This window comes from Microchirus variegatus (assembly GCF_963457635.1).
Source record: "Microchirus variegatus genome assembly, chromosome: 21".
Lineage (NCBI taxonomy): Eukaryota > Metazoa > Chordata > Actinopteri > Pleuronectiformes > Soleidae > Microchirus > Microchirus variegatus.
Window position 1 is genome coordinate 15,399,403 of NC_139822.1, and position 20,642 is coordinate 15,420,044.

General features: G+C 43.3%; 1 protein-coding gene across 1 annotated transcript in view; it reads left to right on the top strand.

Annotated features, from left to right (window-relative positions):
* The window catches only part of dlgap2a (discs, large homolog-associated protein 2a), a gene marked incomplete at its 3' end in the record, with an annotated part of 75,690 nt that overhangs the window by 23,973 nt on the left and 31,075 nt on the right, over positions 1 to 20,642 (top strand). The window contains exons 2-3 of the mRNA XM_083907935.1: positions 5,782 to 6,923; positions 15,626 to 15,840. Coding sequence (XP_083764061.1) covers positions 5,850 to 6,923; positions 15,626 to 15,840 — 1,289 coding nt within the window. The 5' untranslated portion in view covers positions 5,782 to 5,849. The remainder of the gene's footprint in view (positions 1 to 5,781; positions 6,924 to 15,625; positions 15,841 to 20,642) is intronic.

A 20,642-nucleotide genomic window follows, 5' to 3' on the forward strand; every position in this document is an offset into this window, starting at 1 on the left:
CATTCCAGCTGCGGATGAAAGTTGGGGTTCACCCTGGTCCAGGACCCAGTCTGTTGCAGGGGAATTATGTCTTTAGAAAAGAAGGACTTAATTTTACCATCAAGGGGGAAAAGTGACCTAGAAAGTTAAGGTGGTCTCATACCATTATACTCACCGTCTGTACCTTCAGTTATGTAGATAACCTGAGTTCCTTAGACGTGCCTAAAGGGAAAGGGGAAACTGTGCTAACTCTTTAAAAGTATTAAAGAACCATCTTCTTCCACTTTATCTTCCACACTCTTAGAAATAAAAGTGCAACTATATAAGGTTCTTCGGCTTGTCTTCATAGGAGAACCCTTTTTGGCTCCAGGTAAAACCTTTTTAGAAAGGTTCCACCAAGAAGCCTTTTAAAACCCTTTATTCAGGAAAGGGGTTTTAAAGGGTTCTCTGGATCAAAATGGTTCTTTACTGGAACCATTAGTGTTACCAAGAACCCTTGAAAAACCCTTTCTTCGGGTCTAAAGGGTTTTTCTGAAGCAAATGGTTCCGGGTAGAACCTCAGCCCTTGTAGAAGGACCATTTTGGAACCCTTTATATCTAAGAGTGCACATGAGGGTTGCGAGTGACAATCCTAGATGACATAGGGAGAAAGGCAGGGTACCAGTCCGTCACAGGGCCACATCGGCTAGAATTGGCCCACCACAGGGTCCAATCCAGTCTTCAGGATGAATCTAATGATATGCTTTAGATACCCTTTGTGAAACCCTTTGTAGATCCACTGTGGTCTGCGAGTTGTAATGCACACGTGTAAATGGTACATTTAGGTATAATATTGTTGAAATTGCACTTGTTTTTCTCAAGAAAGTTCAGGTTATTCAGGTTGAGAGAGAATATTGTTGTTGTTTATAGGTTATTGTGCTATTATTTTACTGGTCTGGCCCACTTGAGACCATTGCGCTGTATGTGGCCCCTCAACTAAAATGAATTTGACACCCCCTGATTTAGTGTCCAATTTAGTCTGTAAAACATGATAAAAAAATTATCCATAACAGCACACAGATGCACAATCCTTAGTTCACACGCATGGAAAAAGTATTTTTTCCCGTGAATGATTGTCTAAAACAGTTGATTATGACATCTGTCAGCAGCGTGTGTCACTTGGTATTTCACAGAGGTGTCTGGACTGCTGCTCTTTTTTTTTTTAATAGAGTGATTTATTGTTGTATGGATTCGTGTGACAATGACTCCTCGACAGTAGTTTTGCCAATTTGATTTATGGCCATTTGTGAGAGCAGCTTCTACAATCTGCGATCCCGAGACACACACACACACACACAGCGCTGATTCAGCAAACTGTAATGTTAAGAGTTTGGGTTTTCTGTTTCTCAAAATGCCTCAGCAATAGCCGTCAGTCATAGTTGTGAGCATAAAATGAACCGCGTGTTTCTAATCCGGTGCTTTACTTGTCACGGTTGGCCAAAGACGAATGATCTCTGAGGGGGGAAATGTCGCCGACTGCCGTGGCCGTTTTTTTTTTAAAACGGCTTCGAGTATCGCATTAGCAACTAAAACGCTGTAGGTTCAGGGTCAGTTTCACGCTCGACTCTTGAAATTAATCGTCCCGAGCCGTCACTTGGACGGATAAGTGAGCGGGATCTGTGCCAGAGCTTATTTTGATCCGAGCCGCTGAGGTTGACATCGTCGGGCTTGCAAAAGACTGACAGACTTTTGCAAAAACAGAGGCAAAATTTAGTTCCACCGAATTTCCCAAAACTTGAGGGTAACATGTTATAGACCAAGACGAACAAAAAAGTCGATCGTAACCATGGCCTCAACTCAACAGGAAGTCGGCCATTTTGAATTATGCCACCCAATTTGGTGATTTGCACTCTGCATAAATTAGCAAACTCGTCTGAGCACGTTTTGTCGTACTGACGATTTAAAAAAAAAAAAAGCACTGTATGTGGCCCCTTTGTTGCTTTTCCTCTTTGTCCAATGGCTCCATCTCAAACCTAATAACTCAGACTACTGTTGATTTACCCCAAGGGTTGAGGCCGCAGTTTTCTGAAGAAATGACAGAATTTGGAATATGGACAAGGAAAAGCTATTTCATTGATTTGCCATTTCTCAGAATGCTTCCTTACTACAACACACAAGGACAACATTAGCATGTGTTGCATGATATACAGTTTAATTTGATAGCATATGGGCGTGAAATGAGCTCTGCATCTGTTTGACTACTGAGAAATGACAGAATCTCTCTGTGATGCAAAACATTAAAGGCCGTGTCGCAACACTTCTGGATCCCAGCGCTGACGGCCGTCTTCATCCTGATCCTCTCATCTCCAGTGCTGCAGCTAGCCCCGCCGTAGCACGCTGACCCCTCTGCCAAGTCTGAAGGTCGCACACCGCCGATGATCTCCCAGTCTAGTCCAGCGCTTTATTATCTTTTAACTTTGTTTTCAACTCCAGTTAGGGTCAGAGCCAGTGGAAGAGTGGGAGCTGTCAGTGATGCTCAGCGCAGATATAATGCTATTTAAATGCTAATGTGTTAAGAGGAGCAAGACGACCTTTACTCACACTCTGCACGCCGGGCACAAAACAGAAGCCCATAATAAATGAGCCTCTACCTTTGACTCTGTTTCCCCCCTTCACTCCTCTCCTGGTTGTCAGATATATAAGGTGTGTTTATCACGGCCGAGCCCGGAGGGCTGTGACAGCATTTTTGTGAGCTGAGTACTGGTTCAGGTGTTAAGTCAGACATGATTGGATGATTGCAGAATCTTCTGAGCATTGGGGCGAATGCGGCGGGTTTGCTTTTCAGTCGAAGAGTCTGCTCGTCGAGGTGAAAAAGCCTGTGTCGAGTGAAGTGGCTCATGGCCTTTCAGAGACATGGTCACGAATCTATGTTATTAAAAAATATTGTATATATTTAAAGGTGCCATATGTAAGAATGTGGCCAAAAACGGTTACTACATTCAAATTCAAAATACCAAGGTCATTTAGGTTTTTCTGACGTAACTGGCAACCCGTGGTTGCTCGGCAGCTGAGACTCTACTGACTGCGATGATTGGTAGACGGCGGTAGGTGGCGCCACATGCCAAAAACATGATTTCAAAACATAAACATGATTTGCAGTCTGCAAAATATATTTTTAATGCAAATATTTTGTCTGTACTGTTGTTGTTGGTGAGTTCAGTTTGTTATATGAACATTATTCCTGAGTCTCTGTGACATATTAGGAGGATCTTACGGCCAGTTGCTTTAGATTTATTACATAATGCACCTTTAACCCCGAGTGCTGACGCGGCAAGGATCTGTGCTGCAGGTGTACCCATGGTAATTTGCCTTGGGAATAATGCACAACTCCTTATATGGACATCCTGGGGGTGTGTGTTTATAGGTCACATATTCAGGCTCTACATAAGCACAGAGCACTTGCCAGAGGGATTCACACACTAACTGAGCGAGAGAGAGAGCTGCGTTCCCCTTCAGTCTGTAAATATGTCTAAATTAAATAACCTTTGAAGCGCTTTCTCGTGTTTATGTTCTGTGTAGCAGGTCGGCAGACGCCTTTCTACTCATCTTTGGCTTAAGTACAGATCGGAGTTTGGATGTATCCGTCATGTTATGTCACGTAATCTCGCGAATTACCATCACGAATCAATAATTCATCCTCATCGTTTTGCTGCAGTAATGAATGGGACTCACGATGATCCTTATATAACCTGTGGGTTTTTGATTGGCATTTTCAGCCTTGTGTTTTATATGCAGCCTCACACAAACCGTGTGCGTCTCATCTTCATTTTTACATCAGGCTGCCAAGAAGACGTACCCGCGTTAGACTGGTTTGAAAAAAAAAAGCGAGAATATGTTTTTATCTCGACATATGGGAGTTGAGATCTTAGAACTCATTAAAAAATAAAGTTTGAAATGACTAAACATTTCATCTCAACGCGAAAGATGAAAACCGAACGTTTCGACCCTTAGTCACAATTCCCTGACAGAGCAATAAGCCGTTCCCATGATCTTGGATGTTTTTTGTGCGTGTGCTCTTTGACTTTCTCTAAGCTTTTGACCATAGAGGAAAATCTTAATTGCACACAGTGATATAGCGACATGACCCAGTGGACGCTTACTCAACTGTATTGTATGAAATAAATAAAGTTTTGGTGTTGAATTCCTTTTTAATTGGGTAGTGACGTTGTTCCAGGAAGAGTTTTGAACTCAGCCCCAGCACAGATGGCAGCGGACGAAACGGCCCCTAAGGTGAAAACAGAGGCAAAATTTAGTTCTACCGAATTTCCCGAAACTGGGGGGTAACATGTTATAGACCAAGACGAACAAAAAAGTAGATCGTAACCATGGCCTCAACTCAACAGGAAGTCGGCCATTTTGAATTCTGCCATCCTATTTGGTGATTTGCACCCTGCGTAAATTAGCAAACTCATCCGAGCGCGTTTTGATCTATTGGAACTTATTGGCGGCGGCAGCAGTGGATTACCAACTCCTGTGGACTGTGTTGTAAAATGGCTGAATTTCTCTATGGACTGCGGTTCAGAGAGTAAGCACTTTAGAAAGCGACACAGTTTTCGGTCGCCAGCTGGAAAAGGGCCGTCTTATATAAGATAAAGCGTTAATTGTATCGTAGACTCAAGCAGGTGTGGATTTGTTTCGGTGAGTCTGCACTTCTACATCTGCTCCACGGCCTCTTTTCTCTGTCCGTGCCTCATACAACACCTGTAGAACGTCATCCTACGAGTGTGAATCACTGCAGCAGCAATAGTGTTGTGCTAGATGATGATATTTTGCAGCTCATGGTGTTTTTCATTTAATTTAAAAAAAATGTTGTATTTATGACACAGTATCAGAATTAACTTTATAACAATATTGATATGTTATATCTTAGATGCATCTTTTTCTATCTCTTATTTTATTGCAGTTCATAAAGCTCTCTTAGATTTTATGGGGTTACAGTGGGAGTGAAAGTGCAGAGAGTTTATGAGGTGTAATATTGGCAGGCAAGTGGTCTTGGATATTGCTATTCTTTGACTTATTTATTTGTTTTTGTTTTATAAGACATGATGCAGATGCGTTTGAAACATGGCGGAGCTCATGATATATACAATATGATAATTATGATAAAAAATACCTTTCCGACATTTCAGTTTTACATCAGTAGTTCAAACCTTCCACGATCATTTTCTCTTAAGGCATTAATCGTATTCATGGTGTTATTAATAAAATAGTAGTCATTTTAACCTCCGTCTTCCTGACACATTTCAAAAGACAGGCAGTGTAATTACAGTGGAAGCAGTCAATGCTAGGGTATAAAGATAAAGTAAACCCTATCCTGTGATTAAGTTGAATACAATTGTGTAAAATATGGGGATGTCTGCCCTTGGTGACCAATCACATAGAACTGGGTGTTAATCTAAAACTACAAGGCCAAGAGAAAGAGAAGGGGAGGGAGAGTGTGTTTGATCACCTCCCAAGGACGCTTATCCGGCCATAAGGCTCACAGCGCTGTCCTCAGGGTTTTGATGGATGACACCAGCGGCACAAAGTGATAGGCTATTACTTCACTTTGCATTGGATAAATGGCAATGCGGGCGCCTACCTGTCGCCTGTCCTTCTCTCTTGTTTCCCTGTCTCTCCAGCAGTTTGTCATCACAGAACCTGAGGAGAGTGAGGGTAAAAGATTGGATGGGCTGACTTTGGGGTTTTTTCTGGGTGTGTGGATGTGTAGAGTTTAAAGACAGGATTGTGTGATCTAATGTTCGGTCTCTTCCTTGTTCTTAGACCAGCAGTATTCATGGTCGCCCTCGCAGTACTTCGATGAGGACACCTACTCCCCTCCACCCAGGAACATGAAGGGTCTCTCCGGTGGCCGCCCTGCCCAGCTCCAGCTCACCTCTCCCACCTCCCACACCTGCGGCCTGGCTGAATGTGACCACATCCTGGACCACCACCACCTCCATCATGGCGACACAAGGTCACCCTCCTACCTCCTCAGCCCCACCGAGAGCTGCCCCCTCGAGAGTCACCACCGCTGTTCCCCAAGGAGCTCCATCCACTCTGAGTGCATGGTGATGCCAGTGTCCATGTCGGCCACTGACCACTCCATCTCCAGTAGCACTTTCCCGCGCATGCACTATGGCAGCGCGTCGCGGGAGAGCGGTGGAAACACTTCCGGTGGCAGGGAGTCCCGAGACGACGGCGGCTCATCGTCGCACGGTGGCAGCGGCAAAATGAACCGAATCCCAGCAAACCTCCTGGACCAATTTGAAAAGCAGATGCCGCTGCACCGGGACGGTTTCCACACGTTGCAGTACCAACGCACGTCCACCACGACCACAACTACGGAGCAGCGCAACGAAAGCCCCGGGCGAATACGCCACTTGGTTCACTCGGTACAGAAGCTTTTCACAAAGTCCCACTCTCTAGAAGGCTCCTCCAAGATGAACGGCACCAAAGGCGACTCGCACCGGGACAACTCGCACCACCACCATCACCACCACCAAGGCCACCACAAACACAGCAAACGCAGCAAGAGCAAAGACCGTAAATCTGAAGGCAAGCAGCGCTCCGGGGGTTGGTGGAGCTCGGACGATAACCTGGACAGCGACAGCACGTATAGAACACCTAGCATCATGTCGCGGCATCCCGTGGACCACATCAGCCACTGCTACCCGGACTCCATGCACAGTCACCTGGCAGGAGACCTGTCCCTGAAGACCTCCAAGAGCAACAATGACGTCAAGTGCTCGGCCTGCGAAAGCATAAGCATGGCACCCGAGGGCAAGTTCATGAAGAGGAGCTCCTGGTCGACGCTAACGGTCAGCCAAGCCAAGGAGGCCTACAGGAAGTCCTCACTCAACCTGGAGAAGCCCATGACGCCCACTGACCTTAAGCCCAACCTCAGGCCCTGTCACTATCTACAGGTGAGTTTAGCTTCTCTACTCTGTTGTGCTGTGGTTCCCATTTGTATGCAACTTTTCCACTCGAACACACGTCATATGTAAGAATGTGGCCAAAAATGATTACTACACTCAAATTCAAAATTCCGAGGTTTTCAGTTTTTCTGGCAACCCGTGGTTACTACTGACTGCAATGATTGGTCGACGTCGGTAGATGGCGCCACATGCCAAAACATGATTTCAAAACATAAACATGATTTGCAGTCTGCAAAATATTTTTTGGAATGCAAATATTTTGTCTGTACTGTTGTTGTTGGTGAGTTCAGTTTGTTATATGAACATTATTCCTGAGTCTCTTTTATGGCCAGTTGCTTTAGATTTATTACACAATGCACCTTTAAATGCATGGATGGCTCCATGACGGGAGATAGCGATGATGAAAAAGCGTCCATTTCATCTCAGTGACAGTTAGTCCGACCATGAGTCATAAACCAGAACATGAACCCCCGTCGTACAAAACAACTCACTCTTTTTCTATAGGGTTTATTGATCAATAAACACACAAAAAAAAACCTCATCACAGCCCAGATGTCCGATTGATCAGAAAGACAGTGTTTTGTTTGTTGCTCTATATCACAGAGTGAACCTATCCCGGGGCTCAGCATGTAGCTCGCAGCAGAAAGAGCTATCACAGCAGAACAAATCAATTAACTTGCATACCGTAGATGAAGGTGAAGAGTCAGCGGTATGAGAACAAAAGACTCAGAGATCAATGATTATTTTGACCGTGTCATTTGCTATGATTTTACATAGGTTTGAGCTCCGGAAATTGGTTAGCGTCTCACAAAGCGTGAGACGCCGTAGCGATCAATCTGAAGTGAGTCAGCACTTTTTCACAGGAGTGTTTTGTCGTTTTTTTTTTTTTTAGATGCCGCGCTCGAAGAGGATACTGTGAAAGTATGCCCAGAGATAGGGAAAGTGCAAATCAAATGTGAAACGTCGTATCTGTCTATATAGCGTCATGTTAGTGCCGCCCCGCAGACCAAAATAAAGAGCACTTCACCGTAATGGGAAAGAGGACGAGAAGCGTCGGTGCTCTGAGTGTTGAATTGATCTGCTGTAATCACAAAACCAATACATTACTCAAATTAAACTGAGCTAAAGAAAGCAAAACTCTTCTATTTGGTCATTCAGCCGAGGCAGTGTCCAAGACGTCGGGGCTATAAACACTTCTAAAAATATCCTCCTCCTCCTCTGCTTCCTGCTGCAGGGCTATATTTAGACCCGCTGTGATCAATCCAATCCATGCAGGGTGACACATCTTCCCTCCCCAGTGGAGATCAATGCCCTCTCCGAGCACTAGAAGATGTATGGAAGGAGTAGAGAAGGAGGGGGGGGGGGACATTTGGAGGTGCATCCGACTGAGAGGAGGCTGTAGCGCCTCTGAGGATGGACTGTGATCCTCCAGGAAGCAGGAGGGACAAAACAGCAAATTTGGGGATGGCTATTTCTGTCCACCCCCCCCCCCACCCCCCATGGCTACTGTTGTTTCTCTCATCACCGGGAGCAGTCAGGCAGAGCGATAGAGCCAATAGTCAGGAGTGATGCTCACACCGAGGGGTCACATTGAGACGCTTTCACTTCCTGCTGCTTCTGATTTGGATTTCCCACAACTGGACTGGACTTAATGTGTGTGCGTGCGTGCGTGTGTGTGTGTGTGTGATTTTTATTTTCTCTTTATTATCCACCAGTTGATTTGATGATGTGCCAGTCACCTTGTGTGTGCCCTTGGATGATGACAGAGGGGAGGGGGGGAAAACACCTTTTGAAGTGTGAAAAAACAGCATCTGCGTGTTAATGTGTTTGCTTTCCACATTAGTGTGTGTGTGTGTGTGTGTGTGTGTGTGCGGATAAGAGATTGATTAAGCGGCCGTTGAAGACGACAGAGACGGATTCATTCTGGCTGCTTTCTCTCTCACTGAAATGACACTTAGGGGTATCTGACCTGGCATTAGTCATTGCTCCCTGTTTTCTGGCTGAGTCATTTCACAAATCAGCCTAAATTAGCTCCAACACACACACACACACATATTTATCAGCACTTTAGTTAATGATCAGTGTTGCCATGGGGAAAGAAAAAAAAAAAACTACGGTATCTGACGTGAGATTGACATGAAGCAGCTGCACTTTTCTAAACGTTTCTACTTTATTTACATCTGCACCGTTCAGTCGCAGCGATGAAAACTATTATAAAATAAATATTACCCCCATACATCATTTAATATGTCTATGAATATTTAATGGTGTGCAGTACAGACCTGATTTGTGAATGTGGAAGTAGCTAAGGCTCTGACTATATTTTCCCTTCCTAACACTGTGGGAACACTGGGAACTATTGATAGACACCAACTATCTATCAATATGGAGTCAATACACTCTTAGAAATAAGGGTTCCAAAAGGGTTCTTCTACAAGGGCTGAGGTTCTTCCTGGAACCGTTTGCTTCTGAAAAACCCTTTCCTGAAGACAGGGTTTTTGGTTCCAGTAAGAACCATTTTGATCCAGAGAACCCTTTAAAACCCCTTTCCTGAATAAAGGGTTGTAAAACGGTTGTTGGTGGAACTCTCCAAAAGGGTTCCAGGTGGAACCTTAATAAAAAGGTTCTACCTGGAGCCAAAAAGGGTTCTCCTATGAGGACAAGCCGAAGAACCTTATATGATTCTACTTAGCACTTTTATTTCTAAGAGTGTATGAAAGGCAGAAAGGTGGATGATTAAAAGTACAAAGGTGACGTGCAAAGCTGCAGAAACCAAACTGGCGCAGCTAAAATAACCAACACACACACAGGTGTTCCCTTACTTTTTCTTTCACGGGTTTCCCAGATAGTTTTTGTGAATCGGCAATGTGGATCATCACTGAGCGAGATGTTGTCCCAGATACCCCAGGATCCGTAAGCAGCTTGTAGATAAATGTCACTTTATCGACAAGTTCCCCCCGAGGCAACAAGGCGGCTCTGTGGTTGCCACCGTGTTGGCAAACATCTGTCTGCTATTTATGTGTTATCATTATCTTATTATCTCAAATAAATTGTTAGACATGTGACAATTTAAAAGTGAATTGTTCCACAAATTATTCTCAATAATAATAATAATATAGCTAATAATCAAAGCTGTTTTTTGGCTGTTTTAAAACACATATTTACATTTACTTTGTTCGTCACCAGCAGATGACGCCAAAGTTCACTTAAGAGACTTGGCTAAGAATAAAAATGTATTAATTGGACAGATAATTGTCGTGTGCAGATCATGTGTGAGTCGGGGCATGTGCTGTCCTGTGCTGTGCTGCCGTTAAAGGTGCAAAGGGAGACGATGCAGAAAAGCTGTCGGCTGAAGGGAAACAGACAGGGCGAAAGCACATGGGCAAGCTTTTATGATGATGAGCTGACAACCCTCCACTGTCAGCCAGTTGCCTGCTGAACTTGACAGGAATAGCCTTCTAGGCGGTGAGGTGATTTGTTGTTACACTGACAGTGCTCAGCCAGTGAATTACCACCTATGACAGCAAACTGACTCTGCCTTTCCTCTTATTTGGATAGAAATTTTTTAGTAAGGTGAAACAGATAAATATACAATATCATAGACGGACTTTTCCGACTTTTGCCTGCTGCTGGGAGATTTGCACCCCCTTGTGGTTCTGGTCTGAGATCTCCTTATGTCGAGCTGTGAGCTGAGACTCATTCAACCTGTTTCTTCAACTGGTTTCTCTCAATGTGGGTTTTGGTGGGTGTGCAGATGACTATAAAGTCCAATCCGAGAATACCCGGAATACTAATATCTATATAGAGAGGATGTAGAGCCCTGAGGTGCAGGTACCTTCTTGGAATATTCTTGTCCACGATAGACGACTTCCGAGTGTCCTTGTAGTGGTATTTTGGGTTCACCTTGTGCTCTTTTGCAATACTTTTTTTTGGCGATCTTTGCAAACATGGCCAGTTCATCTAAGCTGTGCCTTTGGGAATGCTGGGGCATATTGGACCTGCTGAGGACTTCAGTGTCAGGAATTGTTGGCTTGTGATCATCAGGAGGCGTTCAGGAGCTCTCACTTTTAAAGTTGTGAAAAACGGGAGTCGGTGGGAGGTTTGGTCAGCACCTTCTGCGATTGATCGTGCAAACCTTAACAGAACGAAAACAATACATAGGGTTAGACGAGAACCGCGGCCCTGCGATGGACTGGCGAACTGTCCAGGGTGTACCCCACCGATCGCCCTATGTCAGCTGAGATAGGCACAGCAACCCTGCGACCCTCCGGGGAAGGATAAAGCAGTAGATAATGGATGAATAGATGAAAGAACCTTAGGTAAAAATTCTCCATGTTGCCTACAGTCTCAAAATGTTGGCATACAGTTGCCTCTCAATCTAAAACTACTAGTCTTACTAGATCTCTCTCTCTCTTGCTGTGTCCACTCCATTCTATGTCTTTACTTAATGGCATGACTCTTTTCTTCCTGGTGGGAGAGATGCTGTGTGTATACAGGTATAGAGCTGCAGAGTTAATCAATGAAATGCACTGCTGCACTGCAGGAGCATTAGCTGAAGCCCGCCTACGCCCTGTGCACTCTCATATACACACACACACACACACTATATTGTGAGTAAAAAAAAAAGTAGGTACCCATAAATCTAATGTCCAAACGTCTGCTTATCCCTTCCTTTTGGAACCATTTCAGCTGATGTCCTAAAACAGCCGCGTGAACCATTCCCAGCACGAGGAGGAAGTCATTTTTAGGGCTTGCAGTCGTTTGAAATTTGTACTCGTAATGTAAATCTTCACACCGGAGCTGAGCATTTTTACACAGCTCTCACAAAACTCGGCTCACTCTGTATTCACAAAGGCCTCCTTTTGTCGTCGCCGCCGCAAAATGAGCTGTTGGACAGAAAAAAGAGACCTGTCATGTGTACAAAGGAATAAAAAAAACTCTAATCATTGACCCATGGCTAAGCCCTGTCTTCAGACACAGACTTACCATGTATCAGCTTCATAATACACTTGTGTAGTAAAGCATTAGTGATCATTTTCTGCAAAAAAAATATGACAATATGGGTCCCAAGCGTATTTGTCCATGGTTTCCATGGTGGCCCCATCCGTGTTTCCGCAACATGGGCTTTCCATGTAGGGCGGGAGGGGGGAGGTTAGTATACTATGTTCCGGACGTCTGTTTCATGGTGTGTTTCTTATAGAGGCTTTTACGTCTCGACACCTGTTTAAATAAAGTTGCATTGATCGATCGGAAAGTCGATCGCTTTTTGGTGGAAAGTGACGCCGAGCATGCTGGGTCGCCGTGTGTATTCTCGCAGCAGTCGACAGTCTTCACTGCTGCTGCTGCCCAGACTGTTTTTTTATATATATATATCCTCGTTGGGAGACACCATCCCGTTTATCAGCAAATCCAAATGAAAGGAATCTAACCACAGCTTGCGCCTGTCCTCCAGCGCTACGTTCATTAATTAGATGTCTAAAAATATCAAACCCCTCCAAGACTTAATTAACCCATCGACTCCATTTGGTAGCTGCTGCAAGAACTGTGTTTGGAGGGGAAGACGAATGACTGTTATCAGGATGTGAGTGTGTGAGTGTGTATCAGAGAGTCCAGTCTCATCCCATGTGCATGTCCTGCATCACATTCTGGGCACAGACCTACTGTACCTTCTGTGCCGCATCATCCAAAAAACATGCAACAAAAATGATGAGACTCTTCGTGTATTTGACGCCTCTGTGACATTTGCATGCTGCTTATCTCGTCCTGACGTCTCGCCACAGCCTGTCAACAGTCACTCAGTTCACCGTGAACCTGTGACTAGGGAGTGAGTCACTGATCGCAATAAGAAATGAAGCAACCCCCCAAAAAAAAAAAAACTGTGTTATCGCCATAATCGCATGCTTTACACAGTGTTATTAAAATTAATAGATGTTGTGAAGTGCTGGGGTTAGGGGATATTTTAAAACTCATCGTGATGAAAAATATGGACTATGGAGTCGGATTTGAACTGAATGAAATCTGGTGTTGGGTGAACTGGCTCTGAGCCAAGGGTCCGGGGCCCCCTGCTGCCAGAAAGTGACAAATAGCTCCAGCATTAGAGCAACCTTCAACTTCCTCATAGAATGTAATGATTTTTGACAATGTCATATTTTGTGGGTGCAGCTCATTGATTATGTTAATGAGCGTCCCTCTAAAGCAATTAGGTGAATCCAGAGGGTTTGACTGCACGTGTGTGTTGAGACCAAAGAGCCTGACTCAGCCGACGCGGCTGCTGCTGTAATAATTGAACATTAATTGAACCCCGTGGTGCCGTGTGTAGTCGCGTGTTTTTCCAATGTGTGCGTTACTGCGTTGTATAATGAGTTTGTGAACAATCCTCATCAGTTCATTATGTGAGTGGGTGAACTCGTCCCACCCAGATTTTTAATCAGGCACACGACGCGTCTCTCCAGAACAGAAACATTATTCGACGTTACAATAACGTTGTATAACGACGTGTTGCCGTAATAAAAGAATCACATTGTTTCACTTTGCAGCGAGACGCACACGCGAAGTGCTTAAAATCAATTGTCATGACAATAAAAATTGTGTATGGCAGAGATGTTGAGCCCCTTTTCCAACTATATCAGGGGCCTCAAACAAAAATGACTTGGGGGGGCCACTGAACGGTCAGTAGGGGGCCGGCCAATTGAAATTGGGATCATATCCATACAGTGGGTATGGATATGATCTTATATGTTGTATCGCAATATTGATGATACATCATGATTATTGTATGTCGTGGTAACAGACACAGAGTTTCAAAATAAAAGTGTTTATTTTGATATCGAACAATATATATGCAAATTATGTAAATAATAAATAGTGCTTAACGGCGTCAGTGCTAACGCACGGCACATTTCCATGACGACTGACCGGATAAAGACGTCACGTTTACGTGCCGCGCAGCAGAGTGCAGTTACCGTTTACCAATTAGTGCCGTTAGCTGCGTTAGCTCCTTTTAGCGCCGTTAGCGCACCTACAGTCGAGGCCGGAGCGGTCGGTTTATGAAACGAAAGCGGTGCTGGGCGTTAACGGTGTCAACGCTAACGCGCGGCACCTTTCCATAACTGACTGACCGGGAAAAATATGTCATGTTTACGTGCCCCGGCAGCGGAGTCCGGGCACCAGTTAGCTCCGTTAGCTGCATTAGCTCCTTTTAGCGCCGGTTAGCACGCCTACAGTGGAACTGGAGCGGTCTGTTTATTAAACGAAAAGAGCAGCGCTACAAATAACCAGCGTACCTGTTAACTGCGTATGTGTGCCTCTGTTTTTAAGGTTTAGCGTTACTTTAGAGACTCGTTTTAACAATCGTGAGTTACGTAAATATGTCACATGCGTCTTTTTCCGGCCAGTCGTCACGGAAACGATTCATGCGTTTAATGTGCCTTAACCACCGTTAATGTGCCCAGCACTAAAAATAACATACAGTGGCGGGCCATATGAAATTGATTGGGGGGGCCACAAATGGCCCACGGGCCACGACTTTGAGAGCTCTGACCTATTTTTTTGGTTGTTTTTTTAATTGTTGTTTTTATTTTTATATCAGTTTACTAAATGATCTTATTATTCACTGTTGGTTTTAGTTTTACACTTAGTTTCTGTTAACTATAATAACCCCGATGTGGACTTCAGGGTTAACCTGCACCTGCGCCTGTAAACAAGGTGTTCATTCAGTGTGACATATTCACTCCATGTGACAGGCAGAGAGTGCGACGGTGACGTCTCGATACTCAATTACCTGGTTTTAACAAAATGGAAGAAAAGTGTTGGAACATTTGCACATGAACAGCGTGAGCCAAGTTTCCTCCTGATATCGTTTGCCAGTGATTATGATTAACATCTTATCCACATTTCTAACAGCATGTGTCAGTCAAGGTTTTTTTTTTCATCAGCTGAGCAGCTGTGGAAGGGTTTTTTAGTGTTGGGTTGAGTCATCATGGAAAAAAATAATAACTGGCGCCTGGGGTAGAAAGGGACGGGGAGGGTCTATTAGATGACACATTGCTTCGTGAATGAAAAATGTGTTTGTTATAACACCGATGATGAGCATTTTTAATGCTGAACCATTGGATTTTACAAACAAGCCACAAACATTAGAGAACTGGGAACGTGGTTTAATGTCGTGGCAGATCGGCGTAGTTTAGACTAAAAATAAAGCACATGGGCGATAATTGGAACTACAGACTAAGCTGACGGCACATTACAAACAGCTATGTTGTCGCTAATTATTGTAATTAGTTGAAAAATAGCTCTCATTGTGCTTTAACGCTACATGGTAGGGGTGTAATGTTTACAGTACTTTAGTTCTAGGGTCACGGTTCGATACAACAGGCGGAAAAAAAGCATAATTCTTGGTTTATTTCATTTATTTTGAACAGAAATGGCAAGTTTCAGTTTGTACCGTCTCGTGTTGGTTGTCGATAACGTGACTACGACAAGACAGAGAGTGAGACGAGACACCAAACTTGACGTGTTAAAGTGTTAATACTGTCAAAAAAAATCACTCATTCGAAGGACATTTTTCTGGCACTTTTGTGTTATCCAAGTTCAAATTCTCTTATCTTATGCCGCCAAACCTACTCCATCACCACCATCGTATCATCACATACGTTGCACACGTGTCTTATCCCCTCCCTCTTTTCACCCAGGTGCCCCAGGACGAGTGGAGCGGTTACCCCGGCGGCGGGAAGGACGACGAGATCCCTTGCCGCCGGATGCGGAGCAGCAGCTACGTCAAAGCCATGGGCGACGAGGAGAGCGGCGAGTCGGACTCCAGCCCCAAGACGTCGCCTCAGAAGTCGGTGCGACCGGACGCCCTGGTCAAGGCCATGATCAGACCCAGGGAGCTGCTGGACTCTCAGAGGTACAACAATGTCACCTTTTTTTAAATCGGATTTTACTCCCCTATGTATGGCAGCTCATTCATATGACATGACCACTGGGTGGCGCCAAATATGAATATTTTAGTCAGTGAAACTCTCACTTTTGCTGGCCTTTCATACAACGTATACACTACCGTTCAAAAGTTTGGGATCACTCAGAAATGTCCTTATATTTGAAGGAAAAGCACTTGAATTAAATGAATCAGAAATACACTCTATACATTGTTAATGTGGTAAACGACTATTCCAGCTGAAAACGTTTGGTTTTTAATGGAATATGTACATTGGTGTATAGAGGCCCATTTCCAGTGTTCTAATGGTACATTGTGTTTGCTAATGGCGTTTAAAGGCTATTGGATGATTGGAAAACCCTTGAAAACCCTTGTGCGATGATGTTAGCTCAGCTGAAAACAGGATAAAAAAATTATTATTTCTAATCTTGTCAATGTCTTGACTATATTTTCTATTCATTTTGCAACTATTTTGATGAAAAAAGAGTGTGACTTTTAATGGAAAACACACACAAATTGGAAAGGTGACCCCAAACTTTTGAATGGCCCTGTACATAACATAATAATCTCTGAAAATCCGCGTAAAAAAAAGGTGCGATTTAGTCTCCGGATGTCTTGTATTCCATTTTGAAGACGTTGCTGTTTCCGTGTCCCTGTTTTAAAGAATGCAGAATGCTTTTATTCGTTTATTTATTTACTTACTTACCTATGTACATTCCCCTCTCGCGGTGTCGTCTGTGCTCTTGCTCTGCTGCTTCAGTGTCAAACACTCGATCGCCGAACCCTGCGCTCATTACGGCGCCTTCATGGATATTCATATCAGTGTTTTCAACTAGTGAGGAAGGCGCTCTTCTGGGATGTGTCCTATTAAACGCGGATAGAACGGGGAGAGCCTTTTGTCTCTGTAGCTCTGTGGTGGAGGGATACTCATAAGAGGATTACATGATGAGACAAGCAGAAGACAATGTCAATAAACACAAGGAACTCTGTTACGGGGGAGACATAAGAGTACGTGGTGTAACTAAGAGACCGTCAAGATGCACGTTTCTAGCTCAGAAGTGGACTTTTACTGTGTTGTATGTGCTAATTACTGTGCACTTCATGTTTTCTTTTCCTGCCTCACCTTTAAAAACTGCTCACTTCCTGCCTGCAGCGATTAAAGTCGCCAATAGTAAGAATGTGGCCAAAAACGGTTACTACATTCAAATTCAAAATACCGAGGTCTTTTAGGTTTCGTTTTCTGACGTAACTGGCAACCCGTGGTTGCTCGGCAGCTGAGACTCTACTGACTGCAATGATTGGTAGACGGCGGTAGGTGGCGCCACATGCCAAAACATGATTTGCAGTCTGCAAAAGATTTTTTTTAATGCAAATATTTTGTCTTGTGGTCTTAAATTGTACTGTTGTCTTCGTTCAGGTAGTTAAAGATAAATCCTTCCCGGTTTCTCTTTTCAAAGATGACAGCAGAGGAAAGTTAAAAAAAAAAAAAAAAAAAAAATCCCCTTCAAAAGGACTTGTTCCTCTTTGTTCTCAGCTGAATGTGATACAGTAATTACAGCCCGAGATTCACAAATGCCTGTTTTAATAAAACAGACGATTCAGTACATTATCCCAGATCTGCAGTCCTGCTCTGTCAAAACTCTGTTGTGTTTAATCTGCCTTTTAATCTGCTTTGTCAGCTGTGTATACTTTAGAAGAGCAATTTTTTTGGACCATTCACATCACCTGAATAACCCCGCAAAGGCGTATTATGTCAAAAGGCACTCAGGATTGGATGCAAGTGATTTCTACAACAGTTTGAGCTCAAATATGGTGTTTGAATATACATATATATATATATATGTATGTGTATATATATATATATATATATATATATATATATATATATATATATAAGGATAAATGATAGGTCTTTTAGGTTTTGTTTTCTCCGCCATTGTAGCTCAACTGGCAACCCGTGGTTGCTCGGAAGCTGAGACTCTACTGACTGCGATGATTGGTAGACAGCGGTAGGTGGCGCCACATGCCAAAACATGATTTGCGGTCTGATCACTTCACTAATTTTATTTATTTTTTTAATAAAAAAAATTTTTTTGGGTGACTTCTGCACAATTATCACGACTAAAAATGTGATATAAAATTAATCATAACTTTGACTCGAAAACAAACGTTTTAACGTCTCAATATGTGACCTAAAAACACACACCCCCAGGATGTCCATATAAGGAGTTGTGTGTTATTCCCATGTCAGCACTAAGGGTTCATGACTTGCCTTTTATTTCCTTTCAATTACACCTTCGTCCTCACTTCCTGTGTGTCCCAAGACACGATAAACGTTTGTGTTATAGTGGAATCTGCCGTATACAGTACGTGCTGCACTGACACACACACAGAAGGACATCCCAGTGTGAAAAACAGTTTAATGATAGATCGAATGTTATGGATTGTGATCAAGCAAAGGATCGTAACGACATGCTGTCACCAGATAGAGACGCAGCCTCTCGGACGTTTTTCGCAGCTCTTTCACTCGATGATGTAACGTAGAGGCCACCACCATCGACCCCCCCCCCCCCCCCCCCCTTGACAATTCATTTTGAATAGCCCGCAAACAGTGAATGATTTATGAGGATGCAACAGCAGGAAGGGCTATCAGTTGCTGTTATTGTACTCCAAGGCCCCTTTGAATAATGGCTCTCTCAGTGGTTATACTGAGAGTCTGCTGGGCTCTGCTGAAAAGGAAGATATTGACCAGCAGGGATCAGGCTGTGTGGCCTGCGTCCGAGTCCATTGACAGCAGAGGTATTATATTATTATTGAGTCTGGAAGGAGAAGGTGTTGTTGTCACGTTCGCTTCAAACACCACGAGTGTCCCCAAGAGTGTCATTACCTGAGAGTCCTCGGAAACCCACTCTAAGAACGCAATTATGTGGTGTCTCTCTTTTTGGATTAGGTTGGCAATATCTATCTATCATATACACTACTGTTCAAAAGTTTGGGCTCACTGAGAAATGTCCTTATTTTTGGAAAGGAAAAGCAGTTTTTTTCCAATGAATATAACATTAAATGAATCAGAAATACACTCTATACATTGTTAATGTGGTAAACGACTATTCTAGCAGCAAAGGTCTGGTTTTTAATGGAATATGTACATATGTGTATAGAGGCCCATTTCCAGTGTTCTAATGGTACATTGTGTTTGCTAAATTGTGTTAGAAGGCTATTGGGGGAATTGAGCTAGCATAGTAACAGAATACAGGTAATAATATAGTATACTGCATGTACAATTAAATATATGTTACCCTAATCGGTTAAGATAATGCTCAAATATTGGAGTTGATTCAGTATCTTTTATGGTAACACTTTAGATTAGGGAACACATATACACACTTATACCTAAGTCGCATACTAGCCCTTTATTGCTAATTGTTAAGCACGTATTAACACCTTATTCTACCTCTATTATGACATGAATTAAGATTTTTCCTACATAAGGTGTTAATATGCGCTTAAAATTTACTAATAAAGGTCTAGTATGCGACGTATGTATAAGTCGCATACTAGACCTTTATTAGTAATCATTAAGCACCTATTAACACTTTATTCTAGATAACCTTATTCTACCTCGATTACGACATGAATTAAGATTTTCCCTACATAAGGTCTTAATACGTGCTTAATATTTACTAATAAAGGGCTAGTATGCGACTTATATGCATGTTAGTAAGCACCTAGTTAATGGTGAATATGTGTTCCCTAATTTAAAGTGTTGTTGTTTATCCATTCTTATGTATTTTTGGTATTAAATAATCAGATTATCTTCAAAAAATACACCGTTATTGAGGCAATGACTTGTGTTTCAGCTATGACACCTATATGGCTGCCTGTGCTTTCATCTTTGGAAGAATGAAGATGATTAGATTAGATTAGATTAGATGCCTGAACCAGTCATCACGTTCTTTTTTAGGTGCTACTATATTTGTATCCGGTCTCTTTTTTCTTTCTTTTCTTTTTTTTTATCCCTGACAGCACAAGCACCGTGTTCCTTGGTTCTATTTTGAGTCCACACATAAGATTCACTCTGGCTGACACCTGACATGAGAGCTCTGGTGCTGTTATGGTTCATCGGGCTTGTTGGGATGGAATTAGATTGGATTCAAGACAGGCATTGTGTGCGACGCGTGTAGGTTGTATTTCCCCCCAATTCGATGCTCCCGCTGTGGCGTTCAGATGGGGCCAAACACAAGTTTGACAGCAGCCGCTCCCCTGAAGCAAATCACGTTAAAAGCGAGAACAGGCTGTCCCTCTCGCGGTTGACAGGGATAGGGTCGCTTCTTTGCTCATCTCGCCAATAAAGGACACATCACAGTCATGTGCCCGCTGAGCCGGAACACCCTGTGCCGTTATGTCGATGATTGTTTTAATGACGGGGCTTCAATTGCACCTTCATCCTCAGGTCCTGTAGTGGAATCTGCCATAATTATACACAGAAGGACATTTCTTGTGAAATGAAAGCGTCTTAACATCACAAGGTAATCAATCAATCATTCACGTGCCATTTCTGACACTTTCTAAAACACCCAAAACAGCCTTGATTAGCTTGTTGAGTCGCCCCCTCGTAATGAATCGAATTTAAACACGAGCAAAGCGTTCAATAATAATTGATGTGACACGATGTAATCACTCGTTCAGACTTCACTCGAGTGAGCGTTTCTCCCTCAGAAATCAAGGTCAAAGCACAACTCTGTTTCCACTGATTTGAGGCCGCGTGAGAC